The sequence below is a fragment of the Octopus sinensis genome, linkage group LG1, assembly GCF_006345805.1.
Source record: "Octopus sinensis linkage group LG1, ASM634580v1, whole genome shotgun sequence".
Taxonomy (NCBI): Eukaryota; Metazoa; Mollusca; class Cephalopoda; order Octopoda; family Octopodidae; genus Octopus; species Octopus sinensis.
This window is the reverse complement of record NC_042997.1, coordinates 137,795,508-137,817,514: the sequence shown is the minus strand read 5'-3', so window position 1 is coordinate 137,817,514 and position 22,007 is coordinate 137,795,508. Positions and strand designations below refer to the sequence as shown.

Sequence of the window (22,007 nt, the reverse complement as noted above, 5' to 3'; positions counted from 1 at the left end):
ATTTTTTTATATGTGTATTACAACAGTGTTGGTACAGTATGGTCGAATGGTTAAGAAGTTCGTTTGGCAACCACAAGGTCTCAGGTTTGATCCCACTGTATGGCATCATGGGCAAATTTTCTTTAGCTTGAAGTTGACCCATATCTTGTGAAATTGGATACATGGAAACTGTATAGAAGTCCATGGGGTAGATTGTCCAACCCATGCCAGATTGTGATAATGATGATGATGAATTCAAAATGTACTGCCTTGTCACTCAGTGTCATGCTGATTCTACATGAGAATTGTGTTAAGAGTACACATGTCTTTGGAATGCTCAGCCACTCACACTTTAATTCAGGAGCAGGTAATTCAGTTGCTTGAACTTCTGAAACCTCATTGTTCAGTGTCAAAGATCAACCACAATGACAGTGAAGAGGAACTTCTAAGAGAAAAGAATCCAGCTATAAAATTAATTGACCCAGCAATATTCAAAATATATAAATTTGCAAAGCACATATCCCACCCATACTACTTCAGAAAATTGGATTTACTGCTAGAAAATTTTTTTTTTTTAATTATTGATGCAGTTCTCTTTTATTCTTTAGTGACAATGTCTAACATTTTGTTTTCCAGTTAACATTCTGTAATATTGTATCTATTGATGAAAACTTAACATATTGTCCTGATCCCAAAGATAAATCTAGGTAAGTCAACTATATAACATTAAAATTTTATTTGAATCAACTGAAAACAATATTTTAATGTTAGGACATATTCTTCAAACTAAAATTTGATTTTGTAATCTATTATCCTGAAAAACAGCTTTTCTCTGTCTGAAGCCCTTTTCCCTCCACCATCTTGCCCTCTCCCTCTCTCACTATGCTTCATGTTAGCTATCAATATCTAATATTAGAGATATGTAGTGAGCTAGCAGAATTGTTTACACACCAAGCAAAATTCTTTGCAGCATTCTGTCTGTCTTTATGTTCTGAGTTCAAATTTCACTGAGGTCAACTTTGCCTTTCATCCTTTTGGGGTCAATGAAATAAGTACCAGTTGAACAATGGGGTCAATGTAATCAACCCAAAAATTGCTGGATTTGTGCTAAAATTTGAAACCAATATTTAATAGGAAAGTAGGTTGTTGTTTCCTATTGTCAACACCTTATATAAGAAAATAAGATGACAAAGAAATAAACGATTATCTTATGAACTTCATTAGCTCACAACTATTTCTGCTATAAAATGCAATGGACTCATACTTGAGTAACATCTTATAGCTTCATCAGAGTCTCATATGAGAAACTTGCTTTAACATTTCAGTATTCAAGAAGTTAACTCTTTAACTGTGGAAATCAAGTTAATTGACTCAAAATTTCCTAACTGCAGAAACATTTTCATATACCAGTCTATCTTTTGTCTGTTTAAAACTATTTTCTGTTCAGATAAGTTGAGACTATTGCAGTAAATACTAAAATCTAGTTTTTGGTAGATATTTAACATTGTTACTAGAATGATCATGAAATCTAATTTTGCAATTAAAGATGGTATGGTGATATTTTTTTGGTTCAAATTTTATGCTGCGTCTTGTGATAAGGGACATTACTCTGATCAATTTGAGCCAACTAAAAATGTTTTACTGTCACTTAGATTTTTCTGTATTTGGGAGGGAATTCAGCTGTAAAGTATCTGTTCTTAAGTATATAATACACTGCAGATCTACTGATTGATGTTAGCTTGGAAAATAATCCCTCCTTCACTAAAAGCAAAACTTCCAAATGTCTTTGATAGAAAATATATTTCAATTTCTTATTGCATTGGAACACATCCAAAAGAGCTTTAGTTAATTATATCAAGTCCAGTACTTTGGTATTTATTTTGTGCTCATCCACAAAGGGACATAATCAGAAAAGAAACCAAAATACTACTGCATTTTGGTTGCACCAGTTTTGTCAATTCACACTGCTGTGTGTGTGTGTGTGTGTGCAATGATTCTGTTGTTTCTATCGACCTCATTTACAAGGCCTTAGTCAACCCAAGGCTGTAGTAGAAGAAACTTGCTCTAGTTGCTATGCAGTAGGATTGAACCCAGACACTTGTGTTTGCAATCCAACATTTTTAACTGCATGTCCATATGTCTCAGGTGGAGTGGAGATATGAGAAAGCTTGAAATGTCCTATGGCCTTTCATGCCCATTAAGGTAAGGATGCAAAAGAATACCTCACCACACTGGGGTACTGGGAGTTCTCACTAAGCTACTGATGCCTGCATCATAAGCTTCCTAATTTTATGAAGAAAATATCTTAAATGTTTGTCAGTAACCACTTCCTAAGGATTTCAAGGGAAAGTATTCTTACATGGTTTTCTATTGTTTGATTGAAGTCCATAGGAAGATTTGAGTTCAGTTTAACTAATTAACAAAACACTTGTCCTGGTTGCTTATGACAATTAGCTAAGCCTGTTCATTATAACTGTTTACAGTTAAGAAAATGTAAAAGAGCCTGTGAAAGTGAAAGAGTCTTAGCTGTGGATACTGTACAGTACCAGTGTTTGATAAGTTTATTATATATGTGCCCATGACTCTGGGAGAACTGATGAGCGTGGTGGGAGGGAGGAAGCTTGCAATGAAGTGAACTCTATTAAAAACACTCAAGGACTAGATGCTAGTGTTAAATCAGATGACTGACTAAGTCTACCACCTAAGTATGCTATGACAGGATTTGAACTCAGAACACAAAGCACTGGAACAAATACTGTAATTCTATCAATTTCCTCATTCCACTGCCCTAAACTAGTACTTTATTTAGTGACTTCAGAAGCTTGGCTCAACACTGTTGATTTGATTGGTTTCACACTTCTGTGTAAAACATCACATAATAAAATGTTCACTCCAAGAACAACAGTCATATATATATAATATATATATATATATAAGGGCCACTCTTGTAATGCATTTCTTTTGTTCTGGATTCTGTCTTTCTCTTGAAAGGAAACTATTCATAGGAGAGCTTCAGTAGTATCCCCACAGTGTTAAAATTGTGATTTAACCCATTAGCATTCAGATTATTCTGCCAATTATAATTCTTATTTATTTACATTGTTTTGAATTAATCATGCATTATATCCAAGCTTAAAGATTATGATGATGTGATTGTTTATTTTTAGAATAACATGAGAGACCAGATCGGACCAGTTTAAACATAAAACTAGCAGAATATTTAGGCCAGACATGGCCAGTTTAAATGCTAAAGGTTTAAATAGTCTGAACTGCAACAAACATTTTATGATCATTAGGGAATTCATTAAAAAAATATTGCAATTACCATCCTATTTTTTCACAGCGGGAGTATATTAGTATAATGTGGAGTGGTCATAAAATCCCATAGACTATAGTTTATGGAATCAATTCAAATATATTTCTGGTACTTATTGACTGTGATTAAAATATGGTATAAATTCAAAACAGAAGCAAAACTAGATATCATAAATTATTGACCTCAATGCTCTACAGTTTCTGCTATTATACTAGTCAATGACTTGTAATTAAATATTTAGTAATTATAGATATAAATCTATAATTGTTGTTTCTGGCAGATTTCCACATAAACTGAAATGACTTCTACATTTTTTCAAAACAATATATGAATTAGTCTTAGAATGTCTTGAAACCATTCAGAGGCAACCCATAATCTGTCTTTTGATAGTTCAAAGTTAAATGATCATAATTGGCCTGTTTTGTTTTGAACTACTTCCTATTTTTTCTGACTGCCTGTGTGTCAATTTTGTTTCACTGTTTGTCTGTTTAATCCTTTAGTGTTTAAACTGGCCATATCTGTGTATTTGATAAAATAATCTGGATGCTAAGGGGTTGACTTGTAAACATTTAGGGCAGCCTTATCTCTTTACTGTTATCGAAAAGAAACATCTTTCTTTTGTTAACACTGGCCAGTGAAGCAATTCTGGTTATCTCCTGAAATTATGGACTTGTTTAATCAAAGCACTGCCAGTATATGCTCATAATTTATATTCATAGAAAATGTTAAAGTTGTGTTCTATTTAGTATCATCATCACACAGACATTAGCATTGTTTGTTTCTTTAAATTGAATTATTCTTTCCAGTAGCTAAACTTATTTAATTATCATATGTCTATATTTTTTTTAAGGAGGGCAGCAGGTATTTTTCCATACTAACCACAGTTTTGTTTGTTTCTATCTACTCTAGTTTGCTGATCATCTCCAGATGCTTCAACAATCTTATTCATTTGGGTTTTTCACTCAGTTAAATGATGTGTTTTCTTAGAAATAGGATGTTTACCTTTTAGCATTCAGATTACTCTGTCAAATGTAATGCCTATTTGTTAAGATTATCTCATAGCTTTGAGATTTTGATGTTATGATTGTCATTTTTAGAATGACATTGTAGGGCAAGTGTGAGAGGCCAGATCTGATTGATTTGAACATAGATCAGGTACAATATTTTGGGCTGGATATGGACATTTTAAATGTTAAAGGATTAAAGAAGATTTAAAAAACATCCCTCTGAAAGCACATCATCTCAAAGTTTTTGTGTTTTGTTTTAATACCAAATTTTCTAATTGTTGAATATTTCTTATTTTACTTCTTGCAGTACACTCCTTAAACAAGAAGCCATTGTCAATGTGAAAGGCATCCCATTATCAAGTTATTTAGAAGGAATTTTAACTGATACAATATCAAATAATGCTGGCAAGGTGAAGATTTTAATTTTTTATTAATTTATTTTTGTATTTGAAGCATAAAAAATGGAAAACAAACTTTTAATTATCATGTTTATTACATTCTACTAACAACTGTGACCATAAGTTTAAATTTTACATATTCTAAAATGGATCAAGGTAGAACACATTAGCATGGCATTAGGTTGACACATTAATTCATGAAGTTTCATTTTAGAAAGAAAGCATTCCGACATGGCCAGAATTTATTAGTTTGAACAAACTATAAATCTATCAACATGTTATGCTGCTAAACTTCTACTTGATCAGGTTGACTGAATGAACCCAAAACTGGTTGAGGGCTTAATTCATATTTGAGTGATTCACAAGACAACTCTTTCAACAAATAAATGACTCCATTATATGATATATACATAATTTTCTTTATCTGTTATTCAGCTAGTCTTTCCATTCCACATATGTGTCTTAACTATTTTTTTTTTCAGATTAATACCTGAACATATTGATTTCAGACTAGAGATTTATTAGAGGGAAAGTTTGGTGTTGTAGTATTTAAATGGTGAAGCAATAATTTAAAAATTTCTTCATTTACTCATTAGAAGTGACACTATGACATATTTTGAAAATAGTTTATAATCCTTTATTTTAATGATTCCTTAATTGTCTTTGTTTTTGCAGGGTCGACAAGCAATGGAATGGGTGATTGGTAAACTGAAAGGAGAAGCTAAGGATTTAACCGAAGAGGCTAAAAAATGTATGGATTCTGTATTACCAACAAACCATTCTACAGCAACATCATTATGACGAAGACTAAACTTAGGTTATTATATCAATGCCTGCCTGCCTACCTCCTTTTAGAAGATACTGTACCCTGTTTGTTTACACAGTGTAGATGGACAGCCAGTTTCAAACTGTAGCACTCTTCTTGTGAGAAGTTGGTAGCTAGCAAAACAAACAATTACAACCATAGTAAGAAGCCCCATGAACAACATAACTTTTTTCTTACTATATAAAAGCCAAAAAAAAAAAACCAAAAATTAAAAATTGAGAAAAAAATAGTAAACTCAGAAACTTTGTTTTGTTTTTCAATCTCATTGAATTTAAGGTTGGATGAAGTCTTATGAAAAATGTTAGACTGAACACTTAAAGTATTTAATTCTCTCATTCTCCAGTTTTAATGACATCTTACTACTTTGTCTTGCATCTTTGTGGGCTTAGTTGAATAGGTACTAGTCATGTAATGAGTTACATATTTGTAGTATAGTGCCAGTGTGGAAAGTCAATATTCTTGAATTTTACACCTTTATTGACTTAACATTTGGCAAATATAAACTGCAGAGTTTTACTTGTGTCTCTAAAAGAAACATATTCACAAGAAAATGTTATAAGATGTTCATGTTTCAGTTGACATTTTAAGTTTTAATTTGATGAAAACATTGGTCAAGTTACAGTTTTCATTCAGTTATTACAGTCTAGGTACCTTCACTCCAGTTCCAAAAAAGATCAGGATTGAAATTGTATACTTCATGAATAACAACTTAAATATGAGTCAGGACTGTAAACATCTCATAACGATCTATGAAGTTTTCTAAGATATATTTATAATGATAAAACAGTCAAATCAGTCTTTACAGGTAATTCCAACACAGCATATGTTAAGCTTTCTAAGACCCCTACATTATATATTTGTTGTTTTGAGGGCTCTCAGTGATTTCTTCTATGGTTTTCATCACTATCACCTTTTAAAACATAAGACATATATGATTTATGCTACAGCACTGCTCAGATATCTGAAACCATGCATACCACACAAGATGGGCATTTTTGCATTACATTAAAGCACAAACCTAAAGTGTGTTCAGTCAGTAAGCTTTCACCTGCCTTCACTCTCCAATTACTTTTCAAAACTGCCCTTTTCGCTACAAACTCTGCTTCTCCGATATTTCTGACTGCATACCTTTTTAAACTAAACACACTGAGGCACCTATTGCTCATCTAATTCACACTCTGATTCCATAGTAAGCATTTATTTAACCTCTCCTTTATAAAATTACATCTTCCTAGAATTCTGTTCATACCATATTTTTCTGTGAACCTTTTATCTGCAAAGATTCTCACTGAAAAGTTGTATTTGCCCCGTGTTCTAGAGAGAAAAATTCTGTAGGTATTTACAGTTACAAGTCATCTAGAACATGGATTCTGAAAAGTTAGTGGCAAAGCTTATTCTAGGAACCTATATTTCTGAATTGAGCTCAATTCATTTTGATTCTATGAAATGTTATTGTATTTATTTTTAAAAAAAGCAAAAATCTCTTTTGAGACTGGTGTAATTTAGAAGTTGACTTTTATAACCACATGGTTTCATGTTTGATCTGACTGCATGGATTCGTAGGTAAGTTTTTTTCATAATAGTCTTGGGATTTCAGTGAGGAATTTGGTAAATGGAAACCATCATAAGCATCAATGAGTAACTAGTAATTATAAACAGAAATATGTCCTATTTATTTGCTCAATTTACAAGATACTCCTTATCAATTTTATCATCATAAATACACTGAACCATTTGAAACCTGTAATCATCAATACTATTGTTCTGTTGTTCACAAAAGTGGATTATAAAATAAAAATTTTTAAATGGAAACCTAGTTGCAATGATGATTCATGCATTTTCCTGGATTGGCCAACAAGTCCATTTGGTTTTCAAACACTAAGTAGCTAACTTCAGTCTGTTCTTTGCACATATGCACTCATTAGATACTTGACTCTTCAATATAGTTCGATGCAAACTTGCAGCGAAACAGGTTGTATTTTGTGTACTTGGAATCATTCTGAAAATGCAGATGCAAAACAAACATTATCAACACTTCAGGCTATTTTTATTTTTAAAAAAAGACAAAGTGCCAGAAATCAACAGGAAGATATGTGCTGTGTACAGAGAGGATGTTGCAGAGCATGTGTACTAGAAGTGATTTTTGAGATTTCGATTAGGAAATTTTTCAGTTCAAGATGCATCTCAGTCTGGCTGGCCAACTGACATTAACAGCATCAAAATGAAGGCGTTAGCTGACACCATCCACTCTTATATGACCAGGGTGATCACAAATATTCTCCATATAACCAAACTGAGTATTGAAAACCATCTGCATCAAGTTGGCTCATCAGGCTCGATGTTTGAGTCCTACAGCAATTGAATGAAGCTAGCCTTATCCAACAAATTTCAACTGTGATTTGTTGCAGAAACGTGAAGTAAATGATCCTTTTTTGAAGAGAAAGGTGACAGGGGATGAAAAATGGTTTACCTACAACTAGTGCAAACAATCAGGTGAAGTGCAACAATCAGGGAAAGCACAGCGAACTACCATAACCAACCTCCATAGTAGGACTTCACCCAAAGAAGGTTATGCTTTCAATTTGGTGGGATTGGAAGGGTGTTGTCTTTTACGAGCTTCTCAATGGCAGGACATCAGTTTTGATGTTTATTGTGACCTACTGATCAAATTACACACAGCAATCCACCAGAATCATCCAGCACTTACTAATCATAAGGGCATTGTCTTTCATCTTGCCAATGCCAGACTGCACACTTCTTTGCAGACACAGCAGAAGTTACTGGAGCTCAGCTGGGAAGTTTTGCTGCACCCTCCATAATCACCCAACCTTGCACCTTCAGATTTCAAATTTTCGGTCTCTTCAAAATTCATTGAATGGGCAGACCTTCAATTCTGAAGAGGATGTAAAAATTTGCCTGGAAGAGTTTTATGCCAGTAAAGACAGAAAATCCTTTGAGCAGGAAATAACGGATCTGCCCACAAAATGGCAGAAGATACTGGAATGAAGCAGTAATTATATCATTAATTGAATAAATTGATTTTTGTTTAAAACTTGTGTCTTATTTTCGCTTAAGAACTGAATGGACATTTTGGCCAATCCAATATAATAAACACAACTTTCAATGGTATAATACTAAATAAGATATAATGGTGTATCTACAATAACATATATATATATTTTATCAACTGTAAAGCTCAGTGATGTCTGAAGAAGGACATTTTATATTCCAAAACATTATTATATCAGACTATGAATAATTAAATTATAACATTTATTATAGTCCACTCTGCATTTTTGTGTCATTCAAGACATGTTATATTTTATATATATCTATATATTAATATGGTAAGAACAATAATATATTTACAGATTTTATTACACTGTATGTATGTGTGTCCCGATGTCTGCCCTTAATACCATCAGTCACCAGTATGTGTGTGTATATATATATATATATATATATATATATATTTACGGAGATGTACTCACGTAGCAAGTGATTTGATCTGAGATCGTGTGCTGGAACGAAAACAATTGCAGCGTGGAAGGTGTTTGTAAGCCATTTAAGAAACACACAAAAGCCGTTCGATTCTCAGTCTGGCTGGCCAACTGACATTAACAGCATCAAAATGAAGGTGTTAGCTGACACCATCCACTCTTATATAACCAGGGTGATCACAAATATTCTCCATATAACCAAACTGAGTATTGAAAACCATCTGCATCAAGTTGGCTCATCAGGCTCGATGTTTGAGTTCTACAGCAATTGAATGAAGCATTCAATTGGATGCAGCACGGATTTTTGTCAGTGAACAGGTTGCGGATTTTAGCGACGAAAATATTTTGACAAATTAAACTTAGATGTTGAAGTGAATCGAACGGCTTTTGTGTGTTTCTTAAATGGCTTACAAACACCTTCCATGCTGCAATTATATATATATATATATATATATAGCACACAATATATGGATTTACATAACCTGGTGATAATCACAAAAAGTTCCCTTTGGGGGACTTTTGATGATTTGAAGAGTTGAGAAAATAGATGTTTTCATATTCTGTTGATCTGATGAGCTAGCCTTCTTTACCTGCATTCGTTTGTAAAATGTACGATAGGTTTATGCAATTTATAGCAGACATGTAAAATAATTAATTATACACTAAAATTATTTTTGTATGATGTTGGCTGCAAAACGATCGTCATCCTATGGGATATCAACTGGTAAAATAAATATATTCATCTCATACCGCCTGACTTTTCTTTATATTCTATATATGTCATCATCATCATTATCATCGTCGTATAACGTCCGCTTTCCATGCTAGCATGGGTTGGACGGTTTGACTGTGGGCTGGCGAACTAGATGGCTGCACCAAGCTCCAGTCTTGATCTGGCAGAGTTTCTACAGCTGGATGCCCTTCCTAACACCAACCACTCCAGGAGTGTAGTGGGTGCTTTTACGTGCCACCGGCACGGGGGCCAGTCAGGCGGTACTGGCAATGACCTCGCTCGAATTATATATCCTCATCAGCATTTTATAGCTGCTTTTCCTGATGGCACAGGTTGGATGGGTCTCCGATTCCAAGATTTTATTTGGAGATATTGCCTCCTAAATGACTTGGAGGACCACATCTTACTTATGTATTTTATTTGAGGCATGATTTCTGTGGTTCAATGCACTTCCTAACTAAAACCACTTTATAGACAATACCAGGTATATTTTGTCAAGGTATCAACACTATCATGCCCACAGCCAGATTGAGGCATTCCTCTCAACCCTATGTTGTCTCAATTCATTGCTTAGTGGTTAGGGTATTCAGCTCACGATTGTGAGTTCAATTCCCAGCAATGCATTGTGCCCTTGAGCAAGACACTTTATTTAACATTGCTCCAGTCTGCTCAGCTGGCAAAAATGAATAGTACTTGTATTTCAAAGGGCCAGCCTTGTCACATTCTGTGTCACACTGAATCTCCCTGAGAACTATGTTAAGGGTACTCATGTCTGTGGAGTGTTCAGCCATTTGCATGTTAATTTCATGAGCAGGCTGTTCCATTGATCAGATTAATTGGAACACTCATTGTCGTAACTGACAGAATATCACTTGAAAACTTGGCACCAACACTAGATTGCTTTATGCCCCACAAGGCTGAGGGGCCTTACTATACTATAGCATCTTTGTCCAAGGCAATATGCTTAAGAGGATAGAAAAAGTGAAGAGAAAGAGAGAATGACAGAACTAGAGTCAGTGGGTGAAAGGAGGAACAGTAGGGTTTAAGTTAAAGAAGAAATAGAATAAGGTGAGATGTAATGGGGGATAGTGGTGGCACAATGGTGAAAGAGAGTAATAAGTAATGAGCAGGCAAATAAAGGTAATAGTAGGGTGTATTAATTACATTCAGATATGTAATCCTTCAAGCAAAGGTGTATTCAGTGGAGAAAGAGGTAGAGTGATAGAGATAGTAGTCAAAGAGAATTGCCATCTCTTAATATTCAAGTATCATGATTCAATGAATAGAAGAATGTGTGAAACAAATTAGAGGGTCAGGTAGGTCTAATACCATTCCTAGTTACATGGAGAAACATGGTACAATGAGAAAGGAGAGATGTGAGAGTATAAAAAGGTGGTTCAGCAGATGAAGGCTTAATTGGGTTATCATGGATAAAAAGCTGAAAATGAAGGTTATACTTCTCAGCCTCTATCAGTTTTCATTCTGCCAGGTCTATGCAAGTGTAGGTGTTCTCCAGTATTAGAGAGGACCTGCCTTCTTCATTTGCATATTTCCATTCCAAAACAACAAAGCACTCTAATAAAGGATGTGGGGGACTGCTTTCTGTAGACATAGGGAATATCAAGGAAATTTCAGACCCTTCCACATTACTCATTAATGTGAAAGGGAATAATTGGTGGAATGGAGATGGGGAACTCTGCTTTCTATACACAAGTAATTTGTTCAGAGGTAAGTTATTTGCAACGTATGTAAATAATCCTTATTAGGCAATATAATAGGGAAGTGTAATTCTGCAGCCAAGTAGCGCAAACAATATAAGAAATAAACTGTTGGTAGTTATGGTAGTGATGCTGGCAGTGACAATGGTATTAATAATGGTAAATGGAGAATGATACAAAGACAGTGAAGGAAAGAACAGGAAAAAGAGGAGTGGAAATACTGAAATCAATGAAGAGTTAAAGAAAATAAGTATTTTAAGAAGTGAGGGGCTGAGTAAGAGTGGGAGTTAAAGTAAACATGCAACAGAAAGAGGATGAAAATGAAATGGAGACTTAAATTCAATAAAGGAAAGGGAGTAGCAAAGTTCAGAATATCACTGCCTCTTTAGTTTACTCAGTCTCTTTTTCCCTCTCTCTGCATCTAAAATGTTTATGAAGTGTATCCTAGTACATAACATCTTATGGCATATTTATAGATAGCAGGAAAGGGTTGCATAAATGTGTGTGCCAAATGGGCTAAAAATATAAAAAAATATTTCTTAAGGGTAATTTTTGTATCTATTTTCATTTTAAATAACTACAAAAGCTATAATAATTGTTAGTCTCTCTCATAATAAAATTTACCAAGTCAATTTTGAAAAGTGTCATAAGATTTTCACTTTCCTTTACATCCGGTGTGAGCATAAATTCATTGAGATTCCCACATTGTTGTCATGCAAATTTACAAATGAAGAAAAATTGGTGCAGTTTTTCCATCCAGAGATTGTTGAAGCAGCTCATGCAACCCGGAATATCATCATCTACCCCATCTGATGAAGGAAGTCAGAAAAAACTTCTTCATTAGCTATGTAAATCTTTGATTTGCTACTTCATTTCTCCCATCAAAAAGGGTCACTTACAGTTAGGCACATTTGACAAAGTGATGCTTTGGCATCAGTTGATGATGTCGCCATTTAAGGGTTAATTGAAAGTATTATTTTGTTACAAGTATGGAAGACATGCTGAGATATTCTGTACATACTTACATATACATATATAAATACATATTAAAGGCTAAGTTAGAGTGTAACTAAAGACATAATCATATCAAGCGTGTCATAATTATTGTAACATGAATAAATTGGATTAAGTTCAGCATATATATTTTTTTGTTCATTTAGTCCTTTGCTGGTTATTAGATTATGGCCAGGCTGGGTCACCACTTTCAAGCATATCAATCCCAATCAATATTTTTAAATATGGTACATATTTTATGTTGAACTGCTCTGTTAAAGCACGTCAACAACATCACTGGTTTTACATGACATAATTATAAACACACATTCACATGTGCGTGCTGCATGCACACACCATCAGCTTCCATATTTCTGCTTACAAAATTTCATTCAGGGCATGAATCAGCTCTAGGCTATAGCAGAAAACTCTAGCCAAGATACTGTGTAGTGAGGCCAAATCCAGAACCACACAATTATGAAGCAATCTTTTTAACCTTACAGCCATGTCTGCACCTAAATTACTGATATGTTATTTTTCTAGAATCTACAGTTTAATGGGTAGCTATCACGTTTCATTTGCTGTGACTGTAGGTTCAAGTCTAGCTATATGAACTTTCCTATGATATGAAAACAAGGATGTAATACTGTGTATTAAGATTTGTTAAAGCTTTACCAACTTAGTCATACAGTAACACAATATTAAAGACAGATTCATTCTACAATTAAGTTTGTTTACTTTTTATGTAAAATGGAAAATGTTGAAGGTGCTTGGCTTAGTGGTTATGGGTATTCAGCTCATGATATTGATTACCATTGGTGTGTTGTGTTCTTGAGTAAGACGCTTTCTTTCACATTGATCCAATTGACCCAGCTGACAAAAATAAGTAGTAGGCATAGGAGTGGCTGTGTGGTAAGTAGCTTACTTACGAACCACATGGTTCCAGGTTCAGTCCCATTGTGTGGCACCTTGGGCAAGTGTCTTTTACTATAGTCTCGGGCTGACCAAAGCCTTGTGAGTGGATTTGGTAGATGAAAATTGAAAGAAGCCCGTCATATATATATGTGTGTGTGTGTTTGTGCGTCTGTGCTTGTCCCCGCCAACATTGCTTGACAACCGAAGGTGGTGTGTTTACGTCCCCGTAACTTAGCAGTTCAGCAAAAGAGACTGATAGAATAAGTACTAGGCTTACAAAGAATAAGTCTTGGGGTCGATTTGCTTGACTAAAGGTGGTGCTCCAGCATAACTACAGTCACATGACTGAAACAAGTAAAAGAATAAAGAGAGTACCTGTAATTCAAAGGAGCCAGTCTTGTCATATTCTGTGTCACACTGAATTTCCTTGAGATTTACTTAGTGTACACATGTCTGTGGAGTGCTCAGTCACTTGCATGTTGATTTCATGAGCAGGCTGTTCCATTGATTGGATCAACTGGAACCCTCATTGTCGTAACTGACAGAGTGCTAGTTTAAAGTGAAAAATAATAGATAGCAATTCTCAAGACAGATGTGACAAGTCTGTAACATCTCTTTCAGGGATGTTATCTCCTAAGATTGCACATTCGGTACTACCTACATGGACCACCTCAGGAATTAACTGTTTCTAACAAATTACAATTTCAAAAAATATATTTCATGATTATGTATAATCATCTTACAAACTTTAAACTAAGTGTAGAATTTTCATGGGTACTGTTAATATACATCATCACTTTAGAATGTCTGTTTCATAAGTCTACAGCTTTGAGGTTAGACAGTTCATTAAGCCTTCTTCATGAGCTTATACCAGTGAGTCTTTTTAACTGATTTCTTTTCTCCACATAGATGTGATATAACTTTTTTGGTTATACTCAATCTTGCTTCGTCCATCTAGGATTAGACTTTTCTTTCCTGCTGTTGGAGACTTGTTGACCAGTTTGCAATCAAAAAACTTTGAATGAGAGATGGTTATTTCAATAAAACTTCTCAGAACTATATAGAATTTTATTTTTCAGTTTACAGAACTACAGGAAACATTCTAAATTCTCTCTTCCAACAGATAAAATTTGCATCAAGTTTATCTGTACCAATTGTGTGTTAATCCGTTGCCTGTCTTGTATATCATGTGATACACAGGACATATTTCTCTGGCATCTATGCATCATGTATGATATACATTCCCAATTTTTTAAAACTACTAGAGTAACTTGGGACAGGAAAGAAAAGACTTATATTGCTCAGAACATATAAAACAAGGGCTAACTAAAATTCTGAAAACAAGCATGAACATTTTGAACCAACTTATGAAAATGCATTGGACAGGTAAAAGATTAATGATGTGGAATGGTTTTCTTCAGGCAATACCTTTTCTTTAATGATGAGATTTTTGTTAGTATTTAACCCCATGCAGTTCTTTAAGATGTGGTATTCCTATCTGCAGATTAAGGCTCATATAGAGCGAAATATTTCATTATGGACCAAGGTGCTGTATTAGAAACAATAGTCTGGACTGGCACAAGCTTTCAATCCAAGAAGTGAAAGACAAACTGATCCTATTAGTGGAACCTGGTATAAATACATTGTAAAATGTTTCATCTTATCAGCAAACTGTATGTCTATTAATTAGGATATCAGAATTAGATGGAACAAGTTTCATGTGACAAAAGAATATCCAAGTAGCAAATGTAATTTGAAATCTCATATTAACAGCTCATCTCTTGGCACTATGATCATAAAGAATAGATTTTTTTTGTGTGTACATTTTATAGTTAGCTTCAAATATCATGAGTTTGACCATATTTTGCATTCTACTAGATTGATACTAATTTCTGGTTTATATGCTACTAAGTAGAAGAATGACAAATGCCTTTCTGGATATGACAAGTTTATTGCAGACTAGCAGCATAGCCCGGCGTTGCCCGGGTATGTAAGAGCCCCTAGTAGGTAACGACTAATCCCAATCTAGTCCTTTACCTCATGTGTAGGTTGCAATGTCTTCTAATAACTATCAGACAGCTATCGATAATTCAACCCAACCAATTCCTACCAGGAAGAAATTATATTCGAGACTTTACCCCCAACACCGCCACTTCTGCTAATAGCTGCTGCAGGCGCAAGTTATTCGAATACTTTTTTTGTTTACACTTTCTTTATAACTACCACCCCAAACGTTTTACCTTAAATTTTTGACGTACCCTAAGGGTCCTCAGACGCTACTTGCAAACCCTTGGTTTATTATAAACCGCTTTTGTCGTGTGCACCAAAAAAACTTTTTCCATTCGTTTGTTCAGTTTGGTCACTTTTGACTTTTTCGTTGTTGTCACTCACATTGCTGCCCGCTTTTTTGCCGTTTTTGTACATTTTTATACATTTTGGGATATTTACCCCACGTGTTCCGAGAGTTAAAAAGGTCGAGTTGCGTCCCCTAGACAGTCTGTAGAAAATGTGTTGCATATAAAAAGCTTAGATTCTCGACCCATGTCAAATTTATCGATTTTTTTTCAGAACTGGGGGAACTTTTCAAAATTTTCGCTGCGTTAGTTTTGAATTATGACATTGTGCTATGTGTGTGTCAAGTTTCATCAGAATCGGTTGAAAGCCGTGGTCAGGGTGAGGGTACAACCTGACAGACACACAGACACACAGACAGACAAACTGCCGTTTATATATAGAGAGATAATGTTTCCTATAAGAAGAACAGAATTTAATTATTATAATGAAACTGTTATCAAATGTACTGTGTAGCCACTACCTACAACAGCAAGTTTTGCATACCTTGCAGTACCAACCTAGAAGACATTTCAATCAATTGTTGAATTGTATGCCAAGGCCATTTGTGCATTAAGTATCTTGATCTTGACTACAAACAAAATACTGGTGGTGACACTATACAAACCATCAAACACCAACTTGCAGATCCTTTAAAAGTTATATCAAAGTTTACCAAGCTTCCAGTGCTGGTAACTTTAGTATGTTTGATAAGGATTAACAGAATTGGTAGAATTATAGGCAGAATACTTTACAATATTTAGTAATATACTTTTACTGCCTGAGTTCAGATCTTGCTGAGGCTGATTTGCCTTTCATCCTTCCAGGGTCATTAAACAAGTACTCAGGTTGATAATTCTTATTCACCTTGCTTCCATATTTTGTGGCTTTGGCCTAATATTAAAAATCACTATAAAATATGTCTGGTATTATTAAGTGCTATGACTATACAATACATATCTCAATCTAGTAACTCTCCATATAGTTATTTCTACTGGAGTTATGTGTCTGATAAAACGTATGCTTAAGACCAAATAAGTAACTTTAGGGTCAGAGCACTAAACAACTCACCTAAAGATCAGGAGTTCAAAAACTGGCACTCACATTAAACAGGTCTTTTAAAATGTTATTCATGTGTTATCTAGCATATGATAAATTGTGGCCAAGTAAATGTGACTGATTTTCACCTAAACAAAAAAGCAAATAACAGTATGAAAAGAAAAGATAAAAGTAACTGATAGTAAATATATATTTACTGACAGAAATATGTGAAAACGAAATTGGCTTTTCTTATCATTCAACCTAATTTTTGACACTAATTTTCCTTGGCTTTTTGTTGACCTAAATTTTACTCATTTTGGGTAAAATCTCTAATCCAAGGAACTTAGTGACAAAAGTAATAGTAATAAGATTCAAGAGAATTCGTAAGTATCAATATGTTTCTTTGCTATGAGAAGTGAAACAGTCTGACATTTCAGAAACAGATCCTTTGATCTAATAACTAGCATAAATTAAAAGATGAGGAAAGAAAGTAGATGAGAAAGTATTGCAATGAATAATGAATGCTGCAGGAGTGTGAAGGAAGAAAGCTGAGAAAGAAGCAACTAGTGTGAGTTATGAGGGGTTGCTGAAAAGTTCCTGGCTTTGGGTAAAAGAAAATACAGAAGGATCAGTTAATTATGATTTTTATTCAACATATTCTCCTCTCAGATTCACATACTTATTGCAGTGGTCCTTCAGTTTTTCTAAGCTCTGTAAAAGAACTCAGAAGGTTGAGCCTTCAACCAGGCCTTTCATGACACCCTTAAAGCCAGGAACTTTTGAGAACCCCCTTGCATTTAGGGAGACAGTTGGTTCATGTGAGCTGTATAGGGAGAGAGGAAGTTAGTGAGAGTAAGTGGTAGTAGTAATGAAATTAATCAATGATGGACACACAATTACAAAGAAACAGTTGTGGAGTGAGTGGTGAATTTGGAGGTAAGTATTCAAACCACCAAGAGTTGAAGTTCCTACTTGGAAAAACGAGCTTTTGTTCTCTAAGTTGGTGAGTCACCTTTGGACCATGAAACTCGTTAATTCTACATACAGAGAGGTAGTAAGGTGAGTGGTGATCTGTTAAATGTCTACAATGTGACTTGCTATTTCAACTCCTTTGACAAATTCTTCACCACCACCTCTTTATCTTAGGTGTTCAGCAACACCTTAATCTGAAAACAACCCAGTGATACAGTAAAAAGTGGCTGATTTTCCTCTTTGGAATGTTGGTAATTTAATATTTACCTCCAATTCTGCTACCAAATTTTCCTTGTATTTTTGCTTCTTTGTAACTGCATGCTTATTATTGGTTAACTCACAGTGCACAGCTAGCACTTCCTATCACACCCAACACGTCTCTCCCCACTCTCTCAGCCCTTCTCACTCAGACCCAACACTCTTCCTTACATCACTCACACAGTGAACATCTTTTCATCTACTTCATGTCTCTAACTTTCTAATCTATTTACTGCCAACTGGCCATTATACTTGATTATTTCATCAAAGGATCTGTCTAAAATGACAAACTTTTTCAATCATCACAACAACCATACTGAGTTCTCTTAATTTATATATTCTTTGATTTTAATACCACATAACTTTTGGTTATTGAGGTAACATTGAATTTTATTATTTTTTTTTTTGTAGAGATTGAAGGTGGAAAAATGGCAGTTGCTAGAGCATGGATGAAATTCCTTGCTGGTTTTTTGAATTTTGAATTCAAATCTTGTCAAGGTCAATTCTGTCTACCATCTTTCTGGGTGAATAAATAAAAGTATCAGCCTATGGTGGTGGGCTGGCAGAGTTGTTACATTGAAGAACAGGATGCCTTGCTATATTTGTTTTGGATCTCTGCATTCTGAGTTCAAAATCCTGCAGTAGCCTATCTAGGTGGCTACAGTTTAACACTACTACTTGGTCATTAAGTGCTTTTAGCAGAGTTCACTCTGTTTCAAGCATTTGTGTCTAGCCGCCAGTCTGAGGATACCTTCCCTCTCACCAGTGTTGGAGGGCTGTAAAGGATCATGAGGACAACTTTTCCTTCCTGACTGAACAACATCAAAAAAAGGAGAGAACAGATTTCAGTGGTTTTCTTTTGCCTTATCTAGCCTGATCTAGAGAAGCAGTGAGCTGTATTTCTACATATTAAGGATTTGCAAAGTGGACTCGGTCATCAAGAGTTATTTCAAGTGTTTCTTGTTTTGAGATGAGGATATAACGTGTCCTTGTTTATATGAAGATATAATACAAAGTACCAGAGCTTGAGAGAGAGAGAGAGAGAGAGAACATGAAAAATGTGATACAGTCAGATTTCAGAACATTAGACATAAGAGAGACAATGATGAAAGACAAGACAAGTAGCAAAATAACATACTATCAGATTTGTCTAACCACTAAAGAGTATAGATCTCTTAAAATGAAGATGATGAATTAATTCCTCTCATGAACTCAATAAACCATCAACAGTTCATCTGGCACCTGACTGAAGCCATACCCACTTAATTGCAACCCTCTATTGTATACAATACTTTCTCACTCTGGGAGAAAATTAACAATGGAAAATATAAATAATAACTTTCTTAATAAAACTCAATGAATCTGTTGTGTTATGGCTAAATAAAGATGAGATGAGTTATGAATAAAAAATTTGTCTATGAAGGTGTTTTTTCTTTTTCTTTCATATAATTTTTCTTTTTCTTGTTTGAAAGGGAAAACCATTTATATAAGTCTGTCAGATCAGGTCAGGTTATGTGACACTAACAGCCTCGGCTTTTTACCTAACACCAGTACATGCTGTTAAGCCTCAGCTCAGCCATGATATAGCAGAAATATGAGCAAAATCATTCCAATTACAACCATCTTGTCTTTGTTTAAGGCCCAATGAGTCTACATTAATTTGGATTTTCAAGATGGTAGAGTGTGATTTTAGTGAAATTTAACAGATATTTATTGATTTGCTTAGAGAGTGCAGATACATGCTTTTGTTGTTGATGTTGTACAGTCCCAGAATACAAGCATGGCTGAGGAATTTAGTAGTTTGCTTCACAATCATGAGGTATTCAGCTCAATCCCAATTCATTTTTTTTTTTTTTTTGGACAAGTAGCTTTTACTATAGTTCCAGGTTGATCCAAGCCTTGTGAGTTAAACTGGGTTGAGGGAAAATATGTGGAAGCCTGCCAGATGGATTATACCTGTAATTCAAACAGCCACTCATAATGTCACCGATTTTATCAGAAGATTACATTAATGATACACATGTTTGTGGAACATTCAGTCACATGCACTCTAATAGAGTGTGTAGGTGGTTCTGTTACTGGAACAACTAAATCACTTATCAAAACTAATAGAAAATCTGTAATCTTTCATAATCTCCATGCCAACTTTGATCAAAAGTATTCCAGCTGTGAACATGCCATCTTTTTATGTATATGGTGTGATTTAACAGAGACTTAGATGCTATTGATAGCATGTTACAAGAAGTAGAATTCCTTCTAATGTTTCCTCTTTCTGTCTCATCTCTGACTTTATAAACAAGTGATCAGATCTGGTAAAATATAAGAAAGTGATCTCAGCATTGTAAGCTCATCAAGTTGCCATGGATTTTACAATGTAATTGTTGGAACCATATTATTTTGTGATATCTAATGTAACTAGATAGATTGGTTTGATGAATGTGCAAACACTGAAAATGGAAAAGTACCTGTGTGGCAAAATATGTACTATCACACAAGTACTTTCCCATGTCCAGTGTTTGCACATTCATCAAACCAATCTATCTAGTTACATTTTGTTTATAAAGTCAGGGATGAGACAGAAAGAGGGAACACTAGAAAGAATTCTACTTCTTGTAACATGCTATCAGTATCATCTAAGTCTCTGTGAAATCATACTGTCTTAAAAATAAATAACATATTCAATAATATGGTCATTATACATAAAAAGATGATATGTTCACAGCTGGAATACTTTTGATCAAAGTTGACATGAAGATTATAAAAGATTATAGATTTTCTATTAGTTTTCTTGTTCCTGCAACAGAACCACCTACACACTCTATTAGAGTGCATGTGGCCGAATGTTCCACAAGCATGTGTATCATTAATGTAATTTTCTGATAAAATCAGTGACATTATGAGTGGCTGTTTGAATTACATGTACAATCCATCTGGTAGGCTTCCACATATTTTCCTTCAACCCAGTTTCACTCACAAGGCTTGGATCAACCTGGAACTATAGTAAAAGCTATTTGTCCAAATATCTTTCATAACCTCCATGTCAACGTTGATCAAAAATATTCCAGCTGTGAACATGTCAACTCTTCAAATGGATTTGTATTTTGTTTCACCACCTCAGTCCCTTCCATTATTTTCTATCTCTCTCAATTCACATAGTTACTTTAAATAAAAATTTTAAAAATGTAATGACAAGGAAAACTGATATCAAGATGTTAAATTTTATTTTCAATATTCTTCAATAATCACAGGATTTTACCAGATTACTGAGTCAATCCCCCAAAATAGTGGAATGATAGCGAAAACATGAAAAAAATATTGAACAAGTGTGTGTGTGTGTGTGTGTGTGTTGTGTGTGTGTGTGTGTGTGTGCACGTGTATGTGTGTATGAATGTATGTATATATGTATATATATATGTATATGTATGTATATATATATATATATATATGTATATATATATATATATATGTATATATATATATATATATAACACAAAGTAACAGAGCTTAAGCAAAATATTAAATGCAAAACAAAACAAATGATACAATTGTACAGTTTTAACATATTAAGGAGCTGGAAAAACTTGACATCTAGAAACTGGAGTAACTTTAACCAGTAAGAACCAGGTAAATTTAAACATGAGAAATTGAAGTGGTTGACCACTAAGAATTTGGCGAGGAGAAGCAAGAATATTTTAACCAATAAAAACTTGTTTTGATTATCAATATCTGCTATGATTTGGCCATTAGGATCTGATATGCTTTGACCAATAGGAACTATTGTGGTTTGAACATTAGGAACATTGGTGGTCTGACATTTAAAAACTAATGTAGTTTGACCACTATGATCTGTTGATGTTCAAACCACTAACAACTGGTATCATTTAACCAATAAAAACAAGACTAGTTTCATCACAAAGAAACAGTGTATTTAAATAACAAGCAAACATGAGTTTCTACAACAAAGCACCAACATGTTTTATTAACTAGATATTATGTCATTAGTAAAGGTTGGTGTATTTT

General features: G+C 34.3%; 1 protein-coding gene across 1 annotated transcript in view; it reads left to right on the top strand.

Moving 5' to 3' along the window:
• The window catches only part of LOC115212796 (PRELI domain containing protein 3B), a 34,895-nt gene extending 26,443 nt beyond the window's left edge, over positions 1–8,452 (top strand). The window contains exons 4-6 of the mRNA XM_029781501.2: positions 616–686; positions 4,610–4,712; positions 5,376–8,452. Of these exons, the coding sequence (XP_029637361.1) occupies positions 616–686; positions 4,610–4,712; positions 5,376–5,501 (300 nt within the window). The 3' untranslated portion in view covers positions 5,502–8,452. The remainder of the gene's footprint in view (positions 1–615; positions 687–4,609; positions 4,713–5,375) is intronic.
• The last annotated feature ends 13,555 nt before the right edge of the window (positions 8,453–22,007 follow it).